This window comes from Macaca fascicularis, chromosome 7 (genome assembly GCF_037993035.2).
Source record: "Macaca fascicularis isolate 582-1 chromosome 7, T2T-MFA8v1.1".
Lineage (NCBI taxonomy): Eukaryota > Metazoa > Chordata > Mammalia > Primates > Cercopithecidae > Macaca > Macaca fascicularis.
Window position 1 is genome coordinate 44,417,047 of NC_088381.1, and position 23,123 is coordinate 44,440,169.

General features: G+C 39.6%; 1 protein-coding gene across 19 annotated transcripts in view; it reads left to right on the top strand.

The window, feature by feature from the left end:
- Positions 1-23,123, top strand: part of MAP2K5 (mitogen-activated protein kinase kinase 5) — a 264,267-nt gene that overhangs the window by 147,229 nt on the left and 93,915 nt on the right. For all 19 annotated transcript variants that reach the window (XM_045395630.3, XM_065548107.2, XM_045395631.3 and 16 more), the window contains one exon: positions 7,223-7,294. In XM_045395630.3, the coding sequence (XP_045251565.2) occupies positions 7,223-7,294 (72 nt within the window). The remainder of the gene's footprint in view (positions 1-7,222; positions 7,295-23,123) is intronic.

Sequence of the window (23,123 nt, forward strand, 5' to 3'; positions counted from 1 at the left end):
AGGCCAAGTACTTACATACATGGTGTGAGGTTGGGGAAGGGGGGAGGTGGAAATAACCTATATTATTATAGTACATGTATTAGTCCCTACATTTTATCTGTTGAGAGTCTCTTGAGAGAAAGGAACTGAGCCTTTTTTTTTTTTTTTTTTTTTTTAAACCACAACTGGTTCTCGTTTTAGCTGGTATATTTTATAATTTTGAGTTCTACATAAGTCCTATGCCAAATATCCATGAACTACAGTTCTCAGGCCAAATTCAATTTACTGGAACAATGTACTAATCACTCTTCTAAGCTCTTACGGCCTATTTTTGTAAATAAAGTTTTATTGGAACATGTCCACACCCATTTGCTTATATATTATGCATGGCCACTTTAGCACTGCAGTGGCAGAGTTGAGTAGTTGTGACAGTTGCAACAGAAAGTATATGGCTCATAGCATGAAAAATATTTACTAGCTGACCCTTTCCCGAAAAAGTTTGCCAGCCTCTGATCTATGCCAGTGAAAGCTGTATCTGAAACTGAGAGCACCTTCAATAATCAACCAGCATTTACTGAGCATCTTCTGTGCCGTCAGTCAGGTACAGTGGAACCATTGTATAATCTAGATAAGACTTGGATGAAACAGGCAACATATTATATGTAGCAGCATTATGTGTGACATAATAAAGACTTAAGTTGTACCAAACATACATTTAGAAAATAAGACGGCCTGGGCACAACGGCTCATGCCTGTAATCCCAACACTTTGGGAGGCCAAGGCGGGTGGATCACCTGAGGTCAGGAGTTTGAGACCAGCCTGACCAACATGGAGAAACCCCGTCTCTACTAAAAATACAAAAAATTAGCTGGGTGTGGTGGTGCATGTCTGTAATCCCAGCTACTCGGGAGGCTGAGGCAGGAGAATCACTTGAACCTGGGAGGCGGAGGTTGTGGTGAGCTGAGATCGCACCATTGCACTCCAGCCTGGGCAACAACAGTGAAACTCCGTCTCAAAAATAAAAAAGAAAAGAAAATGAGATAGACAGTGTACGAATTTGATGATTCAAACAGTATGTGAAAAGGGTGCTTGCACAAGAGAAAGATCGCTGTGAATGGATGAGCAAAGACTCAGAAATAGAAGGCATGGGGCAGGGTGAAGAAATGGGGAAGAGGACAAATAAAAAATTGCAGGAATACGTAATTAGAAGTCACTTGATACCCTCATTTTACGTATTTCCCTCACTTTATATTCGTGCATACTTCTGTACAGTGATAATAACATCAGTAATAATAGCTTACATTTAAGTAGCTTTATGTGCCAATCACTCTTCTCACATATATTAACTTTTAAATGCTCACAACACTATGACATAGGTACCTCACACAGTGCCAGACGAGTGAATTAGTTCATGAAAGCTGCATTCCAAAAGTGTCTTGTTCACTAATTATAAGCACAACATTTAACTTCATATTACGAATATATTTAACTTTTCATATTATGAATCTTGCTTGTGTTTCAAGGTATAGACAGGCCAAAATTACTTAAATACAGCCAGCTAGGCTACTCAAATATTAAAAAGAAAATATATCAGAATGAAATAGCCCTGCATATGTGAATAATCTCACTTTATTCTGTAATCGGAAGTATAAGATATAGGAAAGATAATTAGGAAAAGGACAGGGAAGCTTTTGTAACATCATTAGTCATTTAGAAAAACCAAGTATGGGCACATTAAGCAATGTGCTTATAGGAGACTTGAAAAGTCATGTTGATCCAACCTCGCCATTGACCAGTGAGGAGACTGACCTGGAAAAGTGAATTGTCATGCTCAAGGACATACTGTTTTTTTAGGGGCAGATAATTAATAGGTTCAATAGATACCTTCATCAGAAGCATGAAAGATTTTCAACCACATTTTAAAAGGATTTTATCCATAAGGTTTATAAAAGGGGTCTAGAAGCTTGGAGCTTATATTAAATTAACAATTTTTCAGAAATTCTTTATTTTTTTTTTTTCTTGAGATGGAGTCTTACTCTGTCCCCCAGGCTAGAGTGCAGTGGCATGATTGCAGCTCACCACAACCTCTGTCTTCTGGGTTCAAGCGATTCTCCTTCCTCAGCCTCCTGAGTAGCTGGGATTACAGGTGTGCAGCACCACGCCTAGCTAATTTTTGTATTTTTAGTGGAGATGGGGTTTCACCATGTTGGCCAGACTGGTCTCAAACTCCAGGTCTCAAGTGATCCACCCTCCTTGGCTTCCCAAAGTGCTGGGCTTACAGGTGTGAGTCACCACACTCGGCCCAGCAATTCTAATTACTAAAAATTTTATTATGTTTTTAAGATAGAAGTTCCTAAAACTTTAACTATTCAGTCTTTCTGGCTTACTATCATTTTAAAAATCAAATATAAAAATTGACACTATTGCTATCATTAACTGAAGTTTTAAAATGAAAAAATCTTACTCAAATACTTGGCCCTTGGGATCAGAAAGTCAATCTAAATAACCATTCCTATCTCCAGAATGTTTTTTTCTGCCCAAGCTATTCCAATTCTTGGAAATTGTCTTTACTTGGAATAAAACCCATACACATTGCATGATCCAACTCAATGGCTATGCTCATGCGGTGGTAGTAATGGTAGTGGTGGTGACTGGAAGGATACTTGGAATAACACCCATATACATTACGTGACCCAACTCAATGGCTATGCTCATGCGGTGGTAGTAATGGTAGTGGTGGTGACTGGGAGGAGGCTAGCATTAACTGGGCATTCCCATGTGGTGTGTACTGAAGCACATTACAGGATTCATTCAGTCTTCACACAACCCCAGGAGGTATACGTATTACTGCTATTATTTATTATTACTGTCTTCATTTTACAGATGAGGAAACCAAAGGTCAAAATATCTTTAACCCAAGATCTCAGAGTTGGCACATAGTAAAAGGCAATTTAATTAGGACATCAGCTTCTAGTTTCTGCTAATAGCAGACTAAATTATTTAGATCAACTCTTCTGTTTAAATGTGCTAGCTAAGTTTTTTTTTGTTTGTTTGTTTGTTTGTTTTAAACCATCTCAAATGCACCGAAGAGCTGAAAAGACAGTGGGCTACTCCCAGCACAATTTTTGAATGAAATCCTACCACAGAGAGGAAAGTAGAATGGGATCCCCATCACTGCTTATTCCTGAGGGCATTTGCCTGAATCACAGTTAGGCGAGAGGGTCAGCGGCCAAGCTTCAGAGCCCACCTAAGTCAGAAGGTCTCAGAGAAGATCTCCTCTGTTCCCTGCTAGAAGCCTAAATGGGTAACCTCAGTGTAAGGGTAAACTAGATCTAAAACTGCTTCTCTTCCCCCAGTCCCAGGAAACTGAAGAGGAGGCATCTGGAACTAAGCAGAGAAGCAGAAGAAACAGGAAAAGTGGAAAAAGTTGTGACCATAGCCTAGCCCTGGTATAGATTTGCACCCTGGGTATATGCATACATGTCCTAGGTTGGACAAGGCACTTCACACTGAGAAGTGGTTTGAGGTGGTCTCCACCTTAGGCCTCAGAGAACCTCTCCATAGTTTTTCTTTCAAGAGGAAAAACTAGCAAGCAAAGAGAACCGGGCACACAAGACAGCAAAGCCACCTGAAGATCAGCAGGAATAGCAGGCAGCAGAAACATTTGCATACAGACTTAAGATCACACATTTTTAAAGTGACATAGCAGATTTTTAAAGTTCTAAACAAAACTTCTAGATTAAAATTTAAAACTCACTGTATTTGACAACATATTGGACACAGCAGAAGAGAGAATTGGTGAACTGGAAGATAGATCTGAATTCAAGCAGTCTAACTTCAGAGTCCTGTTTAACCAGTGTTCTGTTTGCCTACACAAGGATCTTGCCAATGTTAAAAAAAAAAAAAGAAAAAAGAAAAAAATCCTTACCACTTGTGATACATATTTTGACTATATGCTAGCCTGAAGTTTTCATGCCTACTTTGTTAATTTTCTATGTAGCCTGAGTCTGAACAGAAATTCATTTTTTGGAAGAGATAAGGGATATACCTTGAGATCTTCCTGCTTTTGACAAATCTTGTTGTAAATGGACGGTTCTGGAATTAGTTAACTACATGTGAATTCTTGTCAAGGCTGAGTCACAGAGGGCATCTGGAGGGAGTATAGTGTGGGTGCCAGAAGGACTGCCCTTTAAGATCCTCTCTAAATTCTACTTATTACTCTTTACTGGTCTTATTAAGAATAGGTCAGAGTTTTTTTTGTTTCATTTTGTTTGCTTGTCACTTAAACCTCACTGCAAAGATATTTTAGACAAGAGTCATGTTTTTCCTATTATTTAGCTTTTCACACTAATGACAGCTGTCATGTGAGAGAGTAACCTCAGTTTTAACTTTTTAACTGCTAAATATCCATCACTGATATTCTGTCAACAACATGGTACCTGGTAGTTGGTTTTGTTTTGTTTTTCAGGGGAGAGGACAGGGCAGGCCACCTTGGCTTCAAGTGTGAGAACAGCTTTGAATTGTGCAGCCTCGGGCCATCAAATCCTGGCTCCATAAATTCAGAATATTTTGGTGCTCATCTTGTGTCTAAATCACTTCCAGGGACCTGGGCACATTTTCCAGTCCCTATCCACCTTAAGAGTTGTTTAGGATAGACACGTGGAGCTTGCTGTTGGCTTTTGCTAAACATTTTTGCTCAAACACTGCATCACAGCAGTAATCTTGTTTCATTAGCTTATTGAAAGAATAATTTCCCCAACAAGAGGTCATCAGAATCTGACCCTTAAAAGAGTTCTCTTATTTGCCATCTAGTATCTGTGAACATTATCACTTTTTCTATTTTTTCTTTTTAAATTTAATTTAATTTTTCTATGCTTTATTATCAGCTTACAGTTTGCATTTGTTTTGATAGTTCAGTGGGCAAATGTAATGAGTGTGTTTAACCTCCTTGTTGATCCTGCCCAAATATTTTGTATGTGGGTTCCACTTTTGTGTGTGTGTGTGTGTGTGTTTTCTGTATTCTGGATGAAATGCTTGGTACCTGTCAATCAGTAGAATGAAGAAATGGAGAGAGGAAGGAAAAAAGGTCAGGGCAACATTTAGTTATTTCTTTAATAATTCTAGAGGATTTTAGGATTTTCATGTTTGTTAGAAGTTCTTGACAGACATGAATAGCAATGTATGAGGAAGTTATATTAAAACTCTCTAAGGAACTTATTTGTTCATACAGTAAACATGTATTACATCCCTTCAGTCAGCATGCATTGACTGCATATCTGTTATGTGTCCGGCAAGGTACTAGGTATGTCTGCCTGGTACACTCTTTGCCTCTTAGGAAAAACGAACTAGAAAACAGATGATTTTATAACACAGTGTGATAAATAATAAGATATGAACAGCATTTTAATGAAGTACAGAAGCAGGAATTTATAATTCTGCTGTAGGAGTAGAGAAAGGTTTCACCCTCAAACAGGATCTGTGTGAGACATGGTCATTAAGCAGAGAAGAGGAAAGCAGGGAGATCTGAAAGGTCATTGTCTCTCCAGGGAACATGGAAGTATTTAGTGACTGGAGCTAAGTGTACCAAAGAATCACTCAGAGAAATTATTTTTTTAAGTGAGGATCTCTAGCCCCATCCCCAGAGATTCTGATTCTGGAGGTTCATTTGTATTAATAGTAAGCACCTCAGGCCGTTCTGTGATGGCTGCTCCAAAGACTGCACATTGAGAAATACTGACCAACTCAAGGCTGTGCTTGGCTCTTCTGACTTCTAGTTGTGGGGTCATTTTGACTCACTGGAAAGACCTCTAATTTTGCAGTCAGACACAACTGGCTTTGAATCCCCGCTCCTGGACTGTGCATTTAATACTAACCCATAGCTCTAGACTTGAACATGTCACTAACTAAGCCTCAGTTTTTACATTTGTAAATTGAGGGCAATAATACCTACTTTTGCAGAATCATTATGAAGTAGAAGACACAAAGTACCTAGCCCAGTGTCTGACACTAGTAAGTGGTCATTAAATGATAACTATTACTATCTTTCTTGTATAGTGGATACAGCACCCATAATGGTTAATAAAGTAAACTAAACTTCTCTGTGCCTCATTTTCCTCATTTGTTAATTGGGGATGATAAAATAGTACCAATGTTACATGGATGTTTGTGAATCTGAAATGAGATATGCGTGAAAAACACTAAAACAAGGCCTGGTGTACAGAAATTCTTTAATAAATGCACACATAATTTTGTTGTTGATGATAGTAATGATGGTGACAATAATGTTATTCCTGTAACTGGCTAGCCAGTTCCGTATGAATACATCCTGGTATCTATTTAATTGGATATTGGGGTGTAAGTTATGATCTCAGCCTTGCCATGATTAGCCTGTAACCTTTAGCAATCATTCCACCTTTGTGAAACCTGTTTCTTTTATTCATTTGTTCATGTGTTCATTCCAAAGCCTTCTATGAAGTACTGTACTGAATGCTAAATCCTAGAGGGATAGATAGCTCAGGAAGCATCCACTCAGTATGAAATTATTCCTTTTGAACTAGAGTGTTTATGTAGCCTTTTTTAGACCAGGTATTTGCTATACATCTTGCGTGGAGGACCCAGAGTCCCAAATGGACCTTTCAAACTGTTCCTTGGTTCATATACAAAGAAACTCTGATCAGTGGAATGAAATGTTGAACAGTAGATGAATCTGGGTAAAGGAAATAGGAATGTGCTTTGCTCTGATCTTGTTTTTTCAAATTTCCTGTAAGTTTAAAGTTATTTCCAAATAAAAAATTAAAAGAAACCCTACTGTTCCAGACCCATGTATCAAAATGCAAATAAGTAATAATATCATATAATGTTGTATATTGTTACTCTACAATGAAGATCACTGGATTTGGAGGGAGAGGATCTGGATTCAAATCTCAGCTCATTCACTACTTAGGACCTTGCCTAAATTACCTCACTACTCTGAGCCTCCATTTTCTTCATCTGTGAAATGACTTCCAAAGTCTTCCTCACAGGGACTTGGAGAGGATTCAATAAGAATATATCTATATATAATTTCTATAGATTTTATACTATATGCACAAATACTTATATACACACATGTAAAATTGTTCTGTCATCTGTAAAATGCTATGCAGATGTTGGTGGCTCCTCACCTTAGCTGAGCTCATTTTGGTGTATGTGTTTTCCTGAGTAGCGTCCGTGAACTCACAAGCTCCCTTCTGATTCCTTGCAGCCTGAAAGGATTTCAGGGGAGCAGTATGGAATTCATTCCGATGTCTGGAGCTTAGGAATCTCTTTTATGGAGGTATGTTTTTTGCACATAGACGCTTCCTTGCATATCTGTACTAATATATTCAATCAGGAAAAGTGAAGATTTTGAAAGAATAAGCTAAAATAAACCTTCAGCATGTTATATAGATGTACACACAGAGTTTGACCATAAAGTCTTTGATTCCTTGTGTGGCTTGTGAACTGACTCTGGAGGTTATTTTAAAGCACTATTTATTACAGATCACCTGTGTAAGACCTGCCTGGAGTCTTTGTTAAAAATACAGATTCTTCGACCCTATTCAAACCAATTAAATCCAAACCTCTAAGAATCTGCATGGTTAATCTGTTCCCTGGGTGATTTTTATACACACTAAATCTGGAGAACCTGTGTTCTAAAAGAGGGATTCCAGAAAAATTCGGTGTCCTGTTGGAATGCATATGTAACTTCCAAAGGTGATTAGTTTAAAAAGTACAGCCCTACTCATTTAGATATGTAAGTTATATATGTTTGTTTTAAAAGAAAAAAAAAAATCACTTCATTCCAGTATAGTCATATCAGATCTGTATGTGGGTTAAGGGGTGGTGTGATATGATGGACAGGGAGGGGGGAAGAGGATGTATGTATTTAGGACAATTGCAATATCTACTCTTTATAGCTGTATTTAGAATGGACTTTATGTTAGTGTTCCAGATGTAGCTCCATTAGAACTCTATGCTATGATTTTTTAATAAAATGACCATTGATCTACAAGAAAATGCATATAACTTAGAAGGACATGTGGATCAGTTTGAATTATGGTAGTATAGAACCTGTATACTGACCAGTGCTTCAAAAATTCTCATTTAAATTGATTCAAATAAAGAAGGACTCTTCTTTTCTTTTCTTTTCTTTTATTATACTTTATGTTCTAGGGTACATGTGCACAACGTGCAGGTTTGTTACATATGTATACATGTGCCATGTTGGTGTGCTGCACCCATTAACTCATCATTTACATTAGGTGTATCCCCTAATGCTATCCCTCTCCCCTCCCCCAACCCCACAACAGGCTGCTGTGTGTGATGTTCCCCATCCTGTGTCCAGGTGTTCTCATTGTTAAATTCCCACCTATGAATGAGAACATGCGGTGTTTGGTTTCCTGTTCTTGTGATAGTTTGCTGAGAATGATGGTTTCCAGCTGCATCAATGTCCCTACCAAGGACATGAACTCATCCTGTTTTATGGCTGCATAATATTCCATGGTGTATATGTGCCACATTTTCTTAATCCAGTCTATCATTGATGGACATTTGAGTTGGTTCCAAGTCTTTGCTATTGTGAATAGTGCCGCAATAAACATACATGTGCATGTGTCTTTAAAGCAGCATCATTTATAATCCTTTGGGTATATCCCCAGTAATGGGATGGCTGGGTCAAATGATATTTCTAGTTCTAGATCCTTGAGGAATCACCACACTGTCTTCCACAATGGTTGAACTAGTTTACAGTCCCACCAACAGTGTAAAAGTGTTCCTATTTCTCCACATCCTCTCCAGCACCTGTTGTTTCCTGACTTTTTAATGATCACCATTCTAACTGGTGTGAGATGGTATCTCATTGTGCTTTTGATGGCTAGCGATGATGAGCATTTTTTCATGTGTCTGTTGGCTGCATAAATGTCTTCTTTTGAGAAGTGTCTGTTCATATCCTTTGCCCACTTTTTGATGGGATTGTTTGTTTTTTTTTCTTGTAAATTTGTTTGAGTTCTTTGTAGGTTGTGGATATTAGCCCTTTGTCAGATGAGTAGATTGCAAAAATTTTCTCCCATTCTGTAGGTTGCCTGTTCACTCTGATGGTAGTTTCTTTTGCTGTGCAAAAGCTCTTTAGTTTAATCAGATCCCATTTGTCAATTTTGGCTTTTGTCACCATTGATTGTTTTTGGTGTTTTAGACATGAAGTCCTTGCCCATACCTATGTCTTGAATGGTATTGCGTAGGTTTTCTTCTAGGGGTTTTATGGTTTTAGGTCTAACATTTAGGTCTCTAATCCATCTTGAATTAATTTTTGTATAAGGTGTAAGGAAGGGATCCAGTTTCAGCTTTCTACTTATGGCTAGCCAGTTTTCCCAGCCCCATTTATTAAATAGGGAATCCTTTCCCCGTTTCTTGTTTTTGTCAGGTTTGTCAAAGATCAGATGGTTGTACATGTGTGGTATTATTTCTGAGGGCTCTGTTCTGTTCCATTGGTCTATATCTCTGTTTTGGTACCAGTACCATGCTGTTTTGGTTACTGTAGCCTTGTCGTATAGTCTGAAGTCAGGTAGCGTTGATGCCTCCAGCTTTGTTCTTTTGGCTTAGGATTGTCTTGGCAATGCGGGGTCTTTTTTGGTTCCATATGAACTTTAAAGTAGTTTTTTTCCAATTCTGTGAAGAAGGTCATTGGTAGATTAATGGGGATGGCATTGAATCTATAAATTACTTTGGGCAGTACGGCCATTTTCACGATATTGATTCTTCCTATCCATGAGCATGGAATATGCTTCCATTTGTTTGTGTCCTCTTTTATTTCATTGAGCAGTGGTTTGTAGTTCTCCTTGAAGAGGTCCTTCACATCCCTTGTAAGTTAGATTTCTAGGTATTTTATTCTCTTTGAAGCAATTGTGAATGGGAGTTCACTCATGATTTGGCTCTGTTTGTCTGTTATTGATGTATAAGAATGCTTGTGATTTTTGCACATTGATTTTGTATCCTGAGACTTTGCTGAAGTTGCTTATCAGCTTAAGGAGATTTTGGGCTGAGACGATGGGGTTTTCTAAATATACAATCATGTCATCTGTAAACAGGGACAATTTGACTTCCTCTTTTTCTAATTGAATACCCTTTATTTCTTTCTCTTACCTGATTGCCCTAGCCAGAACTTCCAACACTATGTTGAATAGGAGTGGTGAGAGAGGGCATCCCTGTCTTATGCCAGTTTTCAAGGGAAATGCTTCCAGTTTTTGCCCATTCAGTATGATATTGGCTGTGGGTTTGTCATAAATAGCTCTTATGATTTTGAGATATGTTCCATCAATACCGAATTTATTGGGAGTTTTTAGCATGAAGGGCTGTTAAATTTTGTCAAAGGCCTTTTCTGCATCTGTTGAGATAATCGTGGTTTTTGTCTTTGGTTCTGTTTATATGGTGGATTACGTTTATTGATTTGCATATATTAAACCAGCCTTGCATCCCAAGGATGAAGCCCACTTGATCATGGTGGATAAGCTTTTTGATGTGCTGCTGGATTCGGTTTACCAGTATTTTATTGAGGATTTTTGCATCAATGTTCATCAGGGATATTGGTCTAAAATTCTCTTTTTTTGTTGTATCTCTGCCAGGCTTTGGTATCAGGATGACGTTGGCATCATAAAATGAGTTAGGGAGGATTCCCTCTTTTTCTATTGATTGGAATAGTTTCAGAAGGAACAGTACCAGCTCCTTCTTGTACCTCTGGTAGAGTTGGCTGTGAATCCATCTGGTCCTGGACTTTTTTTGGTTGGTAGGCTATTAATTATTGCCTCAATTTCAGTCCCTGTTATTGGTCTATTCGGGGATTCAACTTCTTCCTGGTTTAGTCTTGGGAGAGTGTATGTATCCAGGAATTTATCCATTTCTTCTAGGTTTTTTAGTTTATTTGCGTAGAGGTGTTTATAGTATTCTCCGATGGTAGTTTGTATTTCTGTGGAGTCGGTGGTAATATCCCCTTTATCATTTTTTATTGCGTCTATTTGATTCTTCTCTCTTTTCTTTATTAGTCTTGCTAGCGGTCTATCAATTTTGTTGATCTTTTCAAAAACCAACTCCTGGATTCGTTGATTTTTTTGAAGGGTTTTTTGTATCTCTATCTCCTTCAGTTCTGCTCTGATCTTAGTTATTTCTTGCCGTCTGCTAGCTTTTGAATGTGTTTGCTCTTGCTTCTCTAGTTCTTTTAATTATGATGTTAAGGTGTCGATTTTAGATCTTTTCAGCTTTCTCTTGTGGGCATTTGGTGCTATAAATTTCCCTCTACGCACTGCTTTAAATGTGTCCCAGAGATTCTGGTATGTTGTATCTTTGTTCTCATTGGTTTCAAAGAACATCTTTATTTCTGCCTTCATTTCGTTATGTACCCAGTAGTCATTCAGGAGCAGGTTGTTTAGTTTCCATGTAGTTGAGCGGTTTTGAGGGAGTTTCTTAATCCTGAGTTCTAGTTTGATTGCACTGTGGTCTGAGAGACAGTTTGTTATAATTTCTGTTACTTTACATTTGCTGAGGAGTGCTTTACTTCCAACTGTGTGGTCAGTTTTGGAATAAGTATAGTGTAGTGCTGAGACGAATGTATATTCTGTTGATTTGGGGTGGAGTCTTTTTTTCCTTAGTAGAGATAGGGTCTTGCCATATTGTCCAGGGTGGTCTTGAACTCTTGGGCTCAAGTTCCTCCTGCCTTGACTTCCCAAAGTGCTGGGATTACAGGCGGGAACCACTGTGCCCAGCCAGGACTTTTTCTAATAGAAAAGTAGAAAGGACTCTTTAAATAATATGATAGATAGAGTTGCAATCATGATTTTATAACCTTTTTTTTTTTTAGTCAAATACTTTTTCTGTGAGTTTTGTGATGCATGAATGCAATTGTATTTGTAGGGAAATAATCTTCAAACTCAATTCACCTGCACAGTAGAAAGAAAGCAAAAATAAAGTATGGAACGTTTATTAAATCATATTCTTCTGCTTCTTCTTAAAAGGCAATCTAAGAGGAAATACAATATGTATGCATCCTCCGAGAAGTTAGCGATAATGGTGGTCACATCTCAGAGCTGAGTCTCCCAAGAGAATCCTCAAAGGCCTATTCTATTATCCCGTTTTAGGGAAAACTAGTGTTTTTGATTTGTGGAACTCAGGATTGCTGTTATACAATTTCCTTTTGCATATTTTAAATTGTTATTATTTATTTTATAAGTGACTGGATATAGTGTAAGACAGTTGAGAAGTGACATGGTGTAGAGATAAAAATCCTAGATTGGGAATGAAAGACCTGGGTTACAGTTCCAGATTTGCTAGTAGTTTTTTAGGTGACCCTGTGGAAGCCACTATTCTTCACTGGGCCTCAGTTTCTTTATTTGTAAAATATTGATCTCTAAGCCCCTTTCCAGACTAACATTCTATGACTGTGCTACTGCTCATTGTGATGTTTTCTTTCCTTAGCTTTCACACACCAACTCTAGAGTTGTGTGACTGAGACAGTGATAAAATGGCATAAAATGCAGAGGCATGGCACTACTATAAGAGCACATAACTATTAGATTTAAGATATAAAGCACATATAAATGTTCACCATTCATCCTTTCTACATTCATTTATGCATTCATGTGTTGAGCTCCTGCTGTGCCTGCTGTATAAGCAGTGGGGATAGAATAAGGAAAAGACACTGAAGTCTTGCCTGTCATGGAGTACCATTTGGGGAGGGCTGGGGCATAAGGGGAAGGACAGAAAACAAAGGGATAACTAAATATGTAATTTGTCAGGTGAGAGTAAGTCCTATGGAGAAAAAGAAAGCAGACTAGGCCGGGCTCAGTGGCTCAAGCCTGTAATCCCAACACTTTGGGAGGCTGAGGTGGGCAGATCACCTGAAGTCAGGAGTTTGAGACCAGCCTGACCAACATGGAGAAACTCTGTCTCTACTAAAAATACAAAAAATTAGCTGGGCATGGTGGTACATGCCTGTAATCCCAGCTACTCGGGAGGCTGAGGCAGGAGAATCACTTGAACCCGAGAGGTGGAGGTTGCAGTGAGCCGAGATCGCATCATTGTGCTCCAGCCTGGGCAACAAGAGTGAAACTCCGTCTCAAAAAAAAAAAAAAAAAGAAAGAAAAGAAAGCAGACTAGTCCTCTCTGGTAAAGTACCACTTGAGCAGATACTTGAATGCTATGAGAGAAGAGAGCCACCTGATAGCAAGCTCAAAGGCACCAAGATAGAGTACACTCTCAGCATTTTTTTTTTTTTTTTTTTTTGAGACGGAGTCTTGCTCTGTAGCCCGGGCTGGAGTGCAGTGGCCGGATCTCAGCTCACTGCAAGCTCCGCCTCCCGGGTTTACGCCATTCTCCTGCCTCAGCCTCCGGAGTAGCTGGGACTACAGGCGCCCGCCACCTCGCCCGGCTAGTTTTTTGTATTTTTAGTAGAGACGGGGTTTCACGGTGTTAGCCAGGATGGTCTCGATCTCCTGACCTCGTGATCCGCCCGTCTCGGCCTCCCAAAGTGCTGGGATTACAGGCTTGAGCCACCGCGCCCGGCCCACTCTCAGCATTTTTAAGGAAGGGAGAGACCAGTGTGACTTGAGTGGAGTTAGCCAGGGAAAAATAGGAAAAAATAAATTTAGAGAGGTAGCCAGGGGCCAGGGCAAATATATCCTTGTAGGCCATGCTAAGGACTTTATGTATTACTCTTAGAAGAAATGATCTGACTTAAATTTTCACAGTATCATTGAGTGTTCTGTGGAGCATGACTATAGAGAGGCAGGTGTGGAAACAGGGAGATCAGTTTAAGTAGGTAGGAAGACGGGTGCTCAATAAATATATTTATGTTGCATATTGAAATATGTGTCTGTCTGCCAGTATTTTGCTGGTTGCTGGGGTGCAAAGATTAATAAAAAGAGACTTTTTGTAGTGTAAGGAAGGAGATTGCCATTGATATATTTGGGTTTTGTTGATGATATTCATTTATCCTGGAGATAAACTATTGAATATTCTCTGGAAGACTGAATAAAACAGACTCGTTGAATTTTCAGGATCGAAGAGGATTAGGTACAGAGAACTGTGTGAAAAAGTGTCAGCATTGAGGGTGGGACACCTGAATGCCGGAAGGACTGTGTTGGCTTATGTGGTAGAGAGCAGATAACCAGATGGTCAGGAGTGAGGGCCAGGAAGAGCTAGGCCTTTTGATGCTCCTTGTATTTTAAAATGGATGGTAAGGAGCCGGGTGTTACAGCAGGAGGAAGAGATGTTGTTAGAGGTTGCAAAGAGAAATCAGATTATGATCATCAGAGAGAGTTGTTGAGCACCTCTGTACATGATGCTTAACTAAATGCCTTCAGAAGGAACTATGGGATTGTAGCCCCTGACCTCTAGGGGCTTATTACCCCCATACAACATGGTACCAACACAAGTAATAGACCAGTAAGTCATTAGAGAATAGTGTAAGGCCCCTGGCATTTTTTTTATACCTAATCTATTTGGGGTCCAAGGTAAAGAAAAACGTGATAGGGAAGAGAAGTAGGAGATTTTGAGTCCATACATGAGAAATTGTGGGGATTCAGTAGTGAAGATTACAAGAGAAACCCAAGGTTCTTGTTTTTTCTTTTTGAGACAGAGTCTTGCCCTGTCACCCAGGCTGGAATGCAGTGGCACAGTCTCGGCTCACTACAACCTCCACCTCCCAGGTTCAAGCTATTCTCCTGCCTCAGCCTCCCAAGGAGCTGGGACTACAAGTGCGTGCCACCGCGCCTGGATAATTTTTTGTATTTTTAGTTCAGACGGGGTTTCACCATGTTAGCCAGGATGGTATCGATCTCCTGACCTTGTGATCCACCCGTCTCGGCCTCCCAAAGTGCTGGGATTACAGGCGTGAGCCACCATGTCCGGCCAGTTCTTGTTTTTCCTTAAGGGCCAATATGATGAGAACATTACCTGAAGGGATTAGGAAGTTCGTGCAAAAGAAGTACTTGAAGGCCAAGATTCTTCTTTGTTTTTACCATAGTATACTAGGAATAGATGTAGTAAATCCAATTTAAAATCACTATAGACAGAAGTATGAATCTCAGTAGCATTTTGGAATCTGAGGAACAAACTGCATTCTGTAACATAGTCAACACTTTGCAAGAATTGCTCGTCTTCTGTTTTTTTAGAAACAAAATTCTCTTTCTAGCAGAAACTTTCCTTTCTTCAATAATTCTTACTTAAGCACTTGCCCTGTGCCAGGCCCTGGAGAGTGGGGCACACAGAGCTGAGGAGAGCCCACCTCTGGTAGGAAAGAAAGATACCTAAAGCCCAGAATAGTGTGATGAGTCTTCAGTAGAAATGTTTATGAAGGACTCTGAGCCACAAGAGGAAGGGGCTGGGGTTTCACACAAAGGAGTTGACATGTAAGGGAGATTGGTCTTGAACAGAGTTTGCCACTAGGAGAAAGAGGGGAAAGATAGAGGATCCCTTCCCCATTTCCCAGCACGCTCTAAGGTATGGATCCTTGTAAACACTTAAGGAGAGATCAAATGTCAAAGTATGCAAGGTCTCCCCTAGTGTAGTTTCACTACCTGTTTGTGTGCATGCCTTCTTCAAAGTGTTTTAAGTTAACCAGTTTATTCTCCTAGGGTACCTGTGGTAAAGAAAAAAAAATGATTAAAATATGGGAAACCAAGCAAAGGAATTTCCCTGAAATTACACAGGAATCAAATACAGGCCAGGCCTAGTGGCTCGTTCCTATAATCCCAGCACTTGGAGAGGCTGAGGCAGGAGGATTACTTGAGGTCAGGAGTTCAACACTAGTCTGGGCAACATAGCAAGACCCCATCTCTAAAAAAAACAATTTTTTTTTTCATTTAGCAGGGAATGGTGATGTGTGCCTGTAGTGCTTGCTGCATGGCAGGCTGAGGCAGGAAGATTGCTAGAGCCTAGGAGTTTGAGGCTGCAGTGGGCTATGATTGTAGCCATACTCCAGCCTAGCCAACAGAGCAAAATGCTGTCTTTAAAAAAAAAAAAAAAAAAGAATCAGAGACAAAAATGGGCATGAGAGTTTTCTGTCTCTTCTATGTCTCCCTAGCACCCTTTCCCCCCAGTTCCATAAACCCTCATCTCTGAGGTTTGGTGATGCCAGAAGCAGAAAGTTCAATCTACAGCTGTCAGACTTGAGGGCTGCCTCCTGCCTCCCACTTTTTTTTTCTAGAGACATGGTCTTGCTATGTTGCCCAGTGTTGCCTCGAATTCCTGGAGTCAAGTAATCCTCCTGCCTCAGCCTCTTGAGTAGCTAGGACTGCAGGTACACCACTGCACCCGGCTGAATGCCTTCATTGTTTTAAACCCCTGAAATGACAGGGTTCCTCTTTGCCTGCCTTCTTCCTGCTGCCCATTGCCTTGTTAATATGCTGTCACAGCCCCCATGGGGAGTCATAACAAGGCCTCTTGCCACACTCTTTCATAAAAGATGATGCTACATGCCGCTAAAATGTGCCATTAAAAAAAAATCACAGACAGGTACATTTATGCCTTAAGCAAAGAAACTTTAATATCAGACTATCTTTTACCCAGGGACAGAATTGCTTCTCTCTCCTTTCAGTAGAGCATCCCTCTTTTGGGGGGATAAAGGTCATCTCTTCCAGGTTTTTGTCACCTGCATGTAATATTTGGAGTTGGCAGATGTAACAAAAAGATGAAAGTTATCCTTAGGAAGGGAAAAAAAGATTATTCACCTTGACTAATGTATGACAGTTTGACTTGATGGGAAGAATTTGGGCCATTTCTCCATTGTTTGTTTTGTGGTGTTTAACTCAGATCTTTAAATGTGTTGTAGTTCCCCTCCTGTGGATTAGTTATGGAATCATTAAAGGTCATTGACACATGTGGGGTTTGTGTGGGTTCACACTGTATTGGGGAAGAGAACCCGTGTGGAACTGTAGTTCTTTTCCTTGAAACTTCATTAGCAAGAATCAATGTGAAAATGCAAAAAGAAAATGAAAAAGTAGTGAGACCCACTAACAAGGATGTAAAATTCCTGAAATAGGACAAACTAGGAGGGTAATCCTGCCCTGGAATATTTGTTTACCTCTTCTGGAAAGCTTATACTGATTCAGTTGCCTAGGAGAATTTTAGGATTATTAACCTTATAGTCTCTGTTGAAGACTTCAGGGCTAAACTTTAAAATGAAAATGAGTTTGGTATATAATAAAGGCTTTACCAAGTTTAATAATTTTATTAGGGGTGGCTAAAACATTTTAGGGCATAATTTCTGAATTTCACAGGCTGTTCAGTGCTTATCTCTTCTAAAGAATGGCTTAAGGAGAAAGTCCCACTCTCATTTTTTACTAAGTAATTATTCCATTTATATTCTTGTGTCATTTGCGTTCACAACATAAATCTGTAGTTGGGAAGTAAACAGTCATATCTGCAAAAGTGAATTTTAAGTGGGTCCTTCTTGAGTCAAAAAATAAGTCAACATATGTTCTCTGCTAGCCTTGCAATTTGCAGTATTTAGGATGATGCATCTACATTAAAAAGGCACCAAGGCAGTCCTGTAATATTCTTATTTTTACTGAGTATGCTGTACAAATATATGTTCTGATTTGGGATTCTATGTGGTGGGTTATTATAAACTTTATTAAGGTTGAGATGAATAATCTGACAGACATTTCTATAGGAGTCAGACCTAAAGCCTGCCCCCCACCCTTTTTTAGAGGCAGAGTCTTGCTAGGTTGCCCAGGTTTGCCTTGAATTCCTGGGCTCTAGCAGTCCTCCCTCCTCAGCCTCCTGAGAGTAGCTAGGACTACAGCTGCACCACCGCACCCATCTGAAAGCCCCATCTTTAGCCTATGCATAGCGTATGCATAACATATGCATTTTGCTCTTTTCACTTGGATCCTCATTCTTTCTGCCTGTTTGCCACCCTTCTAACCAGTCTCCTGAGTCTGAGGCATAGAACAGCCTGGCTCAATGTGCTTGGTTAATTGGTGCATCATCTAGTCCTCTGAGACCCCTCTTCATCATGACCAGTGTTTTATTGAAGTGGTTTGAATGATGTGCTAAATGATGAAAGCAAGGACCATGACTTAGAAAAATGTCTCAACATAGGTGAAGAACATAGAGAACAACACAAGGTCATTGTCATTGTCATCCAAGTAACATCATCTTCTGAAGATTTTTTTTTTTTTTTTTTTTTTGAGATAGAGTCTCTTACTCTGTCGCCCAGGCTGGAGCGCAGTGGCGCAGTCTCAGCTCATTGCAACCTCCGCCTCCCAGGTTCAAGCGATTCTCCTGTCTCAACCTCCCGAGTAGCTGGGATCACAGGCATGCGCTAACACACCTGGCTGATTTTTGTATTTTCAGTAGAGACGGGGTTTCACCATGTTGGCCAGGCTGGTCTTGAACTCCTGGTCTCCGGTGATCCACCTGCCTTGGCCTCCCAAAGTGCTGGGATTACAAGCATGAGCCACAGCACCTGGCCATCTTCTGAAGATTTTTTGGGCTCTATTATTTTGACAAAAAGAACTGTGAGTTTTAGAATTACCTTTACCAAGTTAAAAATAAACCCATGGAATAATATGCTGTTCTCTGTACATGTAATATCATTTTTCTTAATCTCTCCAAGATACAGTTTAAATAACCATCCTTCATGATGCCAACTCTCATATTTCCAGCTGAAGGTAATATCTTCCTCTTTTGACCTTCATCTGCATCTTCCTTGTGGCGTGTAAATTGTCCACTTTGTATTACAGTAATTTATAGGTATGTCATAGTTCCTTATGACAGGATTCAAATCTGACTCTCTCATAATCTTCTTTTCTGTTTAGTACAATTCCATTGCCCTAGTGGGCACTCAAGAAATCTTTTTGACTCAATTTTTTCCTACTTTTGTAGTGGTTTTTTTAAAGCAGTTTCAGAAAATAAAGATCAGAGTTTAGAGTGTGATGGAGTCTTTAATATAAATGTCCATCAGTGTTTGGAGAATAAATCACAGTGTTTTGCTTGTGAAGAAGAGCTTTCAGTTTACCAGAGTATCAGATCCAAATTTGAATTCCACTTCAGCCAGCCTAAGCTATAGAACCTTAGGTAAATCACTTAATTTCTCTGAGCCTCAGTTTCCTCCTCTTTAGATGGGAGATCTACTTCAGAGGTTTTGGACAAAGTTTGCAAGGGAAAAAAGCCATTATCCCCTCTCTTTAAAAGGAATTACCCTTTGAAATGTTTACATTTGAATCGGAAAGACTGCTAATTTGGTTAAATACGGTGCAAGCTTTAGCTTACAGTTTCACCTTAAGCTCCACTAAAAATAGCCATAACGTGATTTACACACACACGCACACACACACACACACACACACGCGCGCGCAAAAGGATACCATAAAGAAAAAGGGAAAGGAGACAACAACACTCAAGCTTTGAATTTGAGATAACAGTAAACAACTGACCAGGGCTGAGAATACAAGCAAGCAGGCAATCTGATATACTGTAAACAGCCAAAGGCTCAGGAGTTGGTGGGGCCAGATATGTGGTGCCAGGAGTCAAGGTGGGACCAAGAGAGGAGAATTGCTTTAAAGTCAGTTTGACAATTATGATAAGACTAGTTAATCTTTTCATTTATTAAAAACTAATATGAATTGCTCATGAAAACCCAATAGAAAACAATTGTTAATGTACTTCAGTAAACACCGTGGGTGGACACTCAGTCTAACAAAACTGAGTGGGAGGGTTTTTTGGAGCAAATAAAATGAGTGATACCTGGCACCATAGAAGTCTGTGTCCCATTACTGCGTTCAGAGGCATTAAGTGAAAGTTTAGATTCTGAATGTTGAGACCTCCCACCCTGTTCCTAGGACATTCGTGATTACTTTACACTCAAAGATTACTTTTCAGGCAGGAGATTAGCAGAGACTTTGTCTAGGGAAATCTGACTAGGAAGACTTAAAGATCCAGACATTGGGAGTTCCCCAAGGAAAGAGCCTAGCTAAATCATGCTCCCAGGAGAGCCCTTAGTCTACAAGCCCCATCCGTGAGCACAGAGTATCCAGTGAGATTTTCAGTGCCTTACTCTTACAGAGACATTTGAGAAAGGCCTTTAGGGTGAGAACAGAGGCCTACAACAACTAAAAAGAAAAGCAACTTGGCCAAAAAACTGTGCAGAGGGTAAAAAGTTCAAATAAACTACCACTAGTATCCTCAGGGGACTAAAGAGAAAATAGTGCACTCAGAAGATAAGAATAGGCTGCTGTAGCAAAAGGAACTTTCAGAGAACAGCAAGAAATAGGAGAGAAATGAAAATTAAAGAACCAAGTCAAGAAGTTCATGAGAACTTCTCGTTAAAGAACCAAGTCAAGAAGTAACATGAAAAATAGAAGTTCCAGGAAGAAAAAACAGAGAAAACAAAGGGGAAGAAATCATCGAAGAAAAAATTTAAATTTTAATGTTACAACATGGGAAAAATATATGTTGTACAAGATTGCCCTTCTCTTAGTATTCCTATAGAAAAAAAAATCATTTTTTCCTCAAATGACATATGGCAGTGTTTTTTCTCAGAAAAAGTGAGTTTTTGTTAAGGATTAGTAATAGAAATTATCCCTAGGAAAATTTACTATAAAAAATACAAATAGTTGGATATAACTACCTTTTGTCTCGTTGGAATGTAAAAGCTTAACACATCTAATTTTTACATATACATGTTGTTTAATAGATGCCAGATAAGACTCATTAGATATCAAGAAAATGAATTGTGATCTTCTGTATGTATAAGTAAACATATAAACCATGTAGAGCTGTGTAAATGTAAATAAAAGTATTTGAAAAGTGGCAGGGGCTGGGCGCGGTGGCTCACACCTGTAATCCCAGCACTTCGGGAGACTGAGGCGGTTTGATCACCTGAGGTCAGAAGTTCGAGACCAGCCTGGCCAACATGGCAAAACCCTGTCTTTACTAAAAATACAAAAATTAGCTGGGCATGGTGGCAGGCACCTGCAACCGGTTACTTGGGAGACTGAAGCAGGAAAATTGCTTGAACCCAGGAGGCAGAGGTTTCAGTGAGCCGAGATCACACCCCTGCACTCCAGCCTGGGTGACAGAGCGAGACTCCATCTCAAAAAAAAGAAGGCCGGGCGCGGTGGCTCAAGCCTGTAATCCCAGCACTTTGGGAGGCCGAGACGGGCAGATCACGAGGTCAGGAGATCGAGACCATCCTGGCTAACACAGTGAAACTCCGTCTCTACTAAAAAATACAAAAAACTAGCCGGGCGAGGTGGTGGGCATCTGTAGTCCCAGCTACTTGGGAGGCTGAGGCAGGAGAATGGCGTAAACCCGGGAGGCAGAGCTTGCAGTGAGCTGAGATCCGGCCACTGCACTCCAGCCTGGGCGACAGAGTAAGACTCCGTCTCAAAAAAAAAAAAAAGAAAAAGTGGCATGAATTACCTAGCCCAGTACCCTTGACAGAAACTTCTGGAGAAGTTTGATGGCGAGTTTGTCATTTTCTTTCCAATATCATTTTTAGATTCAAGTGCTGTTATCCTAATTCTTGAACTATTAAAGGGCTTAGACTGGATTAACCAGAATTCAGTTCACATATTGGCACCAACACTTATAACCAGTGTGATCTTAGCCAGTTCAGTTTGTCACTCCAAATGTCAATTTCTTATGTGTAAGTTGAAGGTAACATTGGAATTCATTCATTCCTTAAATATTTGCTGAACACCTTTTACATGTCAAACACGTTATTAAGTGCTGGGGATACACTGGCAAACAAAATAGGCATATTCCCTTTCCTTGTTGAGCCTACAATGTAATAAGGGAGGCAGAAGATAAACAATAATAAACACTTATACTTTCTGAAAGCAAGATTAGAATATATTCAATATTCTAGGTTTTTTCATGAACACTTTTATTTAACATTAACAACCACATAAAGTTACTTGAAGTAAGCTTTTTGAAATAGCGTCTTGTATGTATTGAGTACTTACCAAGTAATAAGAATTATGAAACATTATCTAGACTTGGCTCTTGCCTCTAAATATATAGAACTCATTTTCCCCCTCCCCTACCCAGCTGCCAAAAAAAACCAAAAAACAAAAAAAACACCCAGACACACAGCTGTTTCTAGTGGGTGTGTGGTTGTGCCTTTGTTTGCTTTTCTAGCCCTTGGTGATTGTGAACTGGTCTGAGGGGTGACGGATGGCTCTGGATGCTCTGTAAGCAGCTGCTGTCAACTTTTCTATACCATAAAAACTTGCCATTTTGTGTTTCACTCAAATACTGATATTTTCTCCTCTTCTTTTTAAAATTAGTTTCAAGAATGTGAGTGAAATCTTACCACATGTTGAATATTCCTAACCTGAAAGTCCAAAATCTGAAATACCCCCAAATTAGAAATTTTTTGAGCACTAACATGACCCTGAAAGGTCACACTCATTGGAGCATTTAGGATTTCAGGTTTTTGGATTGGGGATGCTGGTAAGTATAATGCAAATCTTTCAAAATCCAAAAAAGGCCAATATCTGAAATATTTCTGGTCCAAGGTAGTTCAGATAAAGCATACACTAAACGTGGAGTCTCCTGATCCAACTAGTGAAACATATTACCTATTGACCAAAGTTTCTGCTGAGAACCATCAAAAGGTGAAAGGATCTGAAGGGCCCAAAGACAAAGGAAATTTCCATGGAAGATTTTATAGGAAAGTGGGGAGGATGTGATTCTGGAATCCTTGTCCTGGGTCCTCCCCTCCCATTGAAGGATGCTAAGGAAAAGAACATGTAACAGTTTCTGTCACTCATTCCCCTGCTCTTACTCCTTTTTCTGTAATTCTGTCTTGATGTTTTTCCATTATCTTTTTTTGGGGGGAGAATCTAAAATTGTGTGTAACTTAGTGCAAAAGGAGTTGTTAAAATGACCTTTGGCAGATGATGGATAGACTAGTTCAGTCCTTTGCAAGGTTTGTGAAGGGATCCAGCTGTCTCAGATTACCATGCCTAAATGTGCATTTTCCAAGGTTGTCAGTGATTGTAGTGAATTTGAAACTGGCAGACAAAGTGAAGTGTTTCCCACTGAATAAGGCATTGTTGAGTTTGCTTTGTGTTCAGAGCTGTCGGGAACAACCATGAGATTGACAAAACAAGATGTAACAGGTGCTA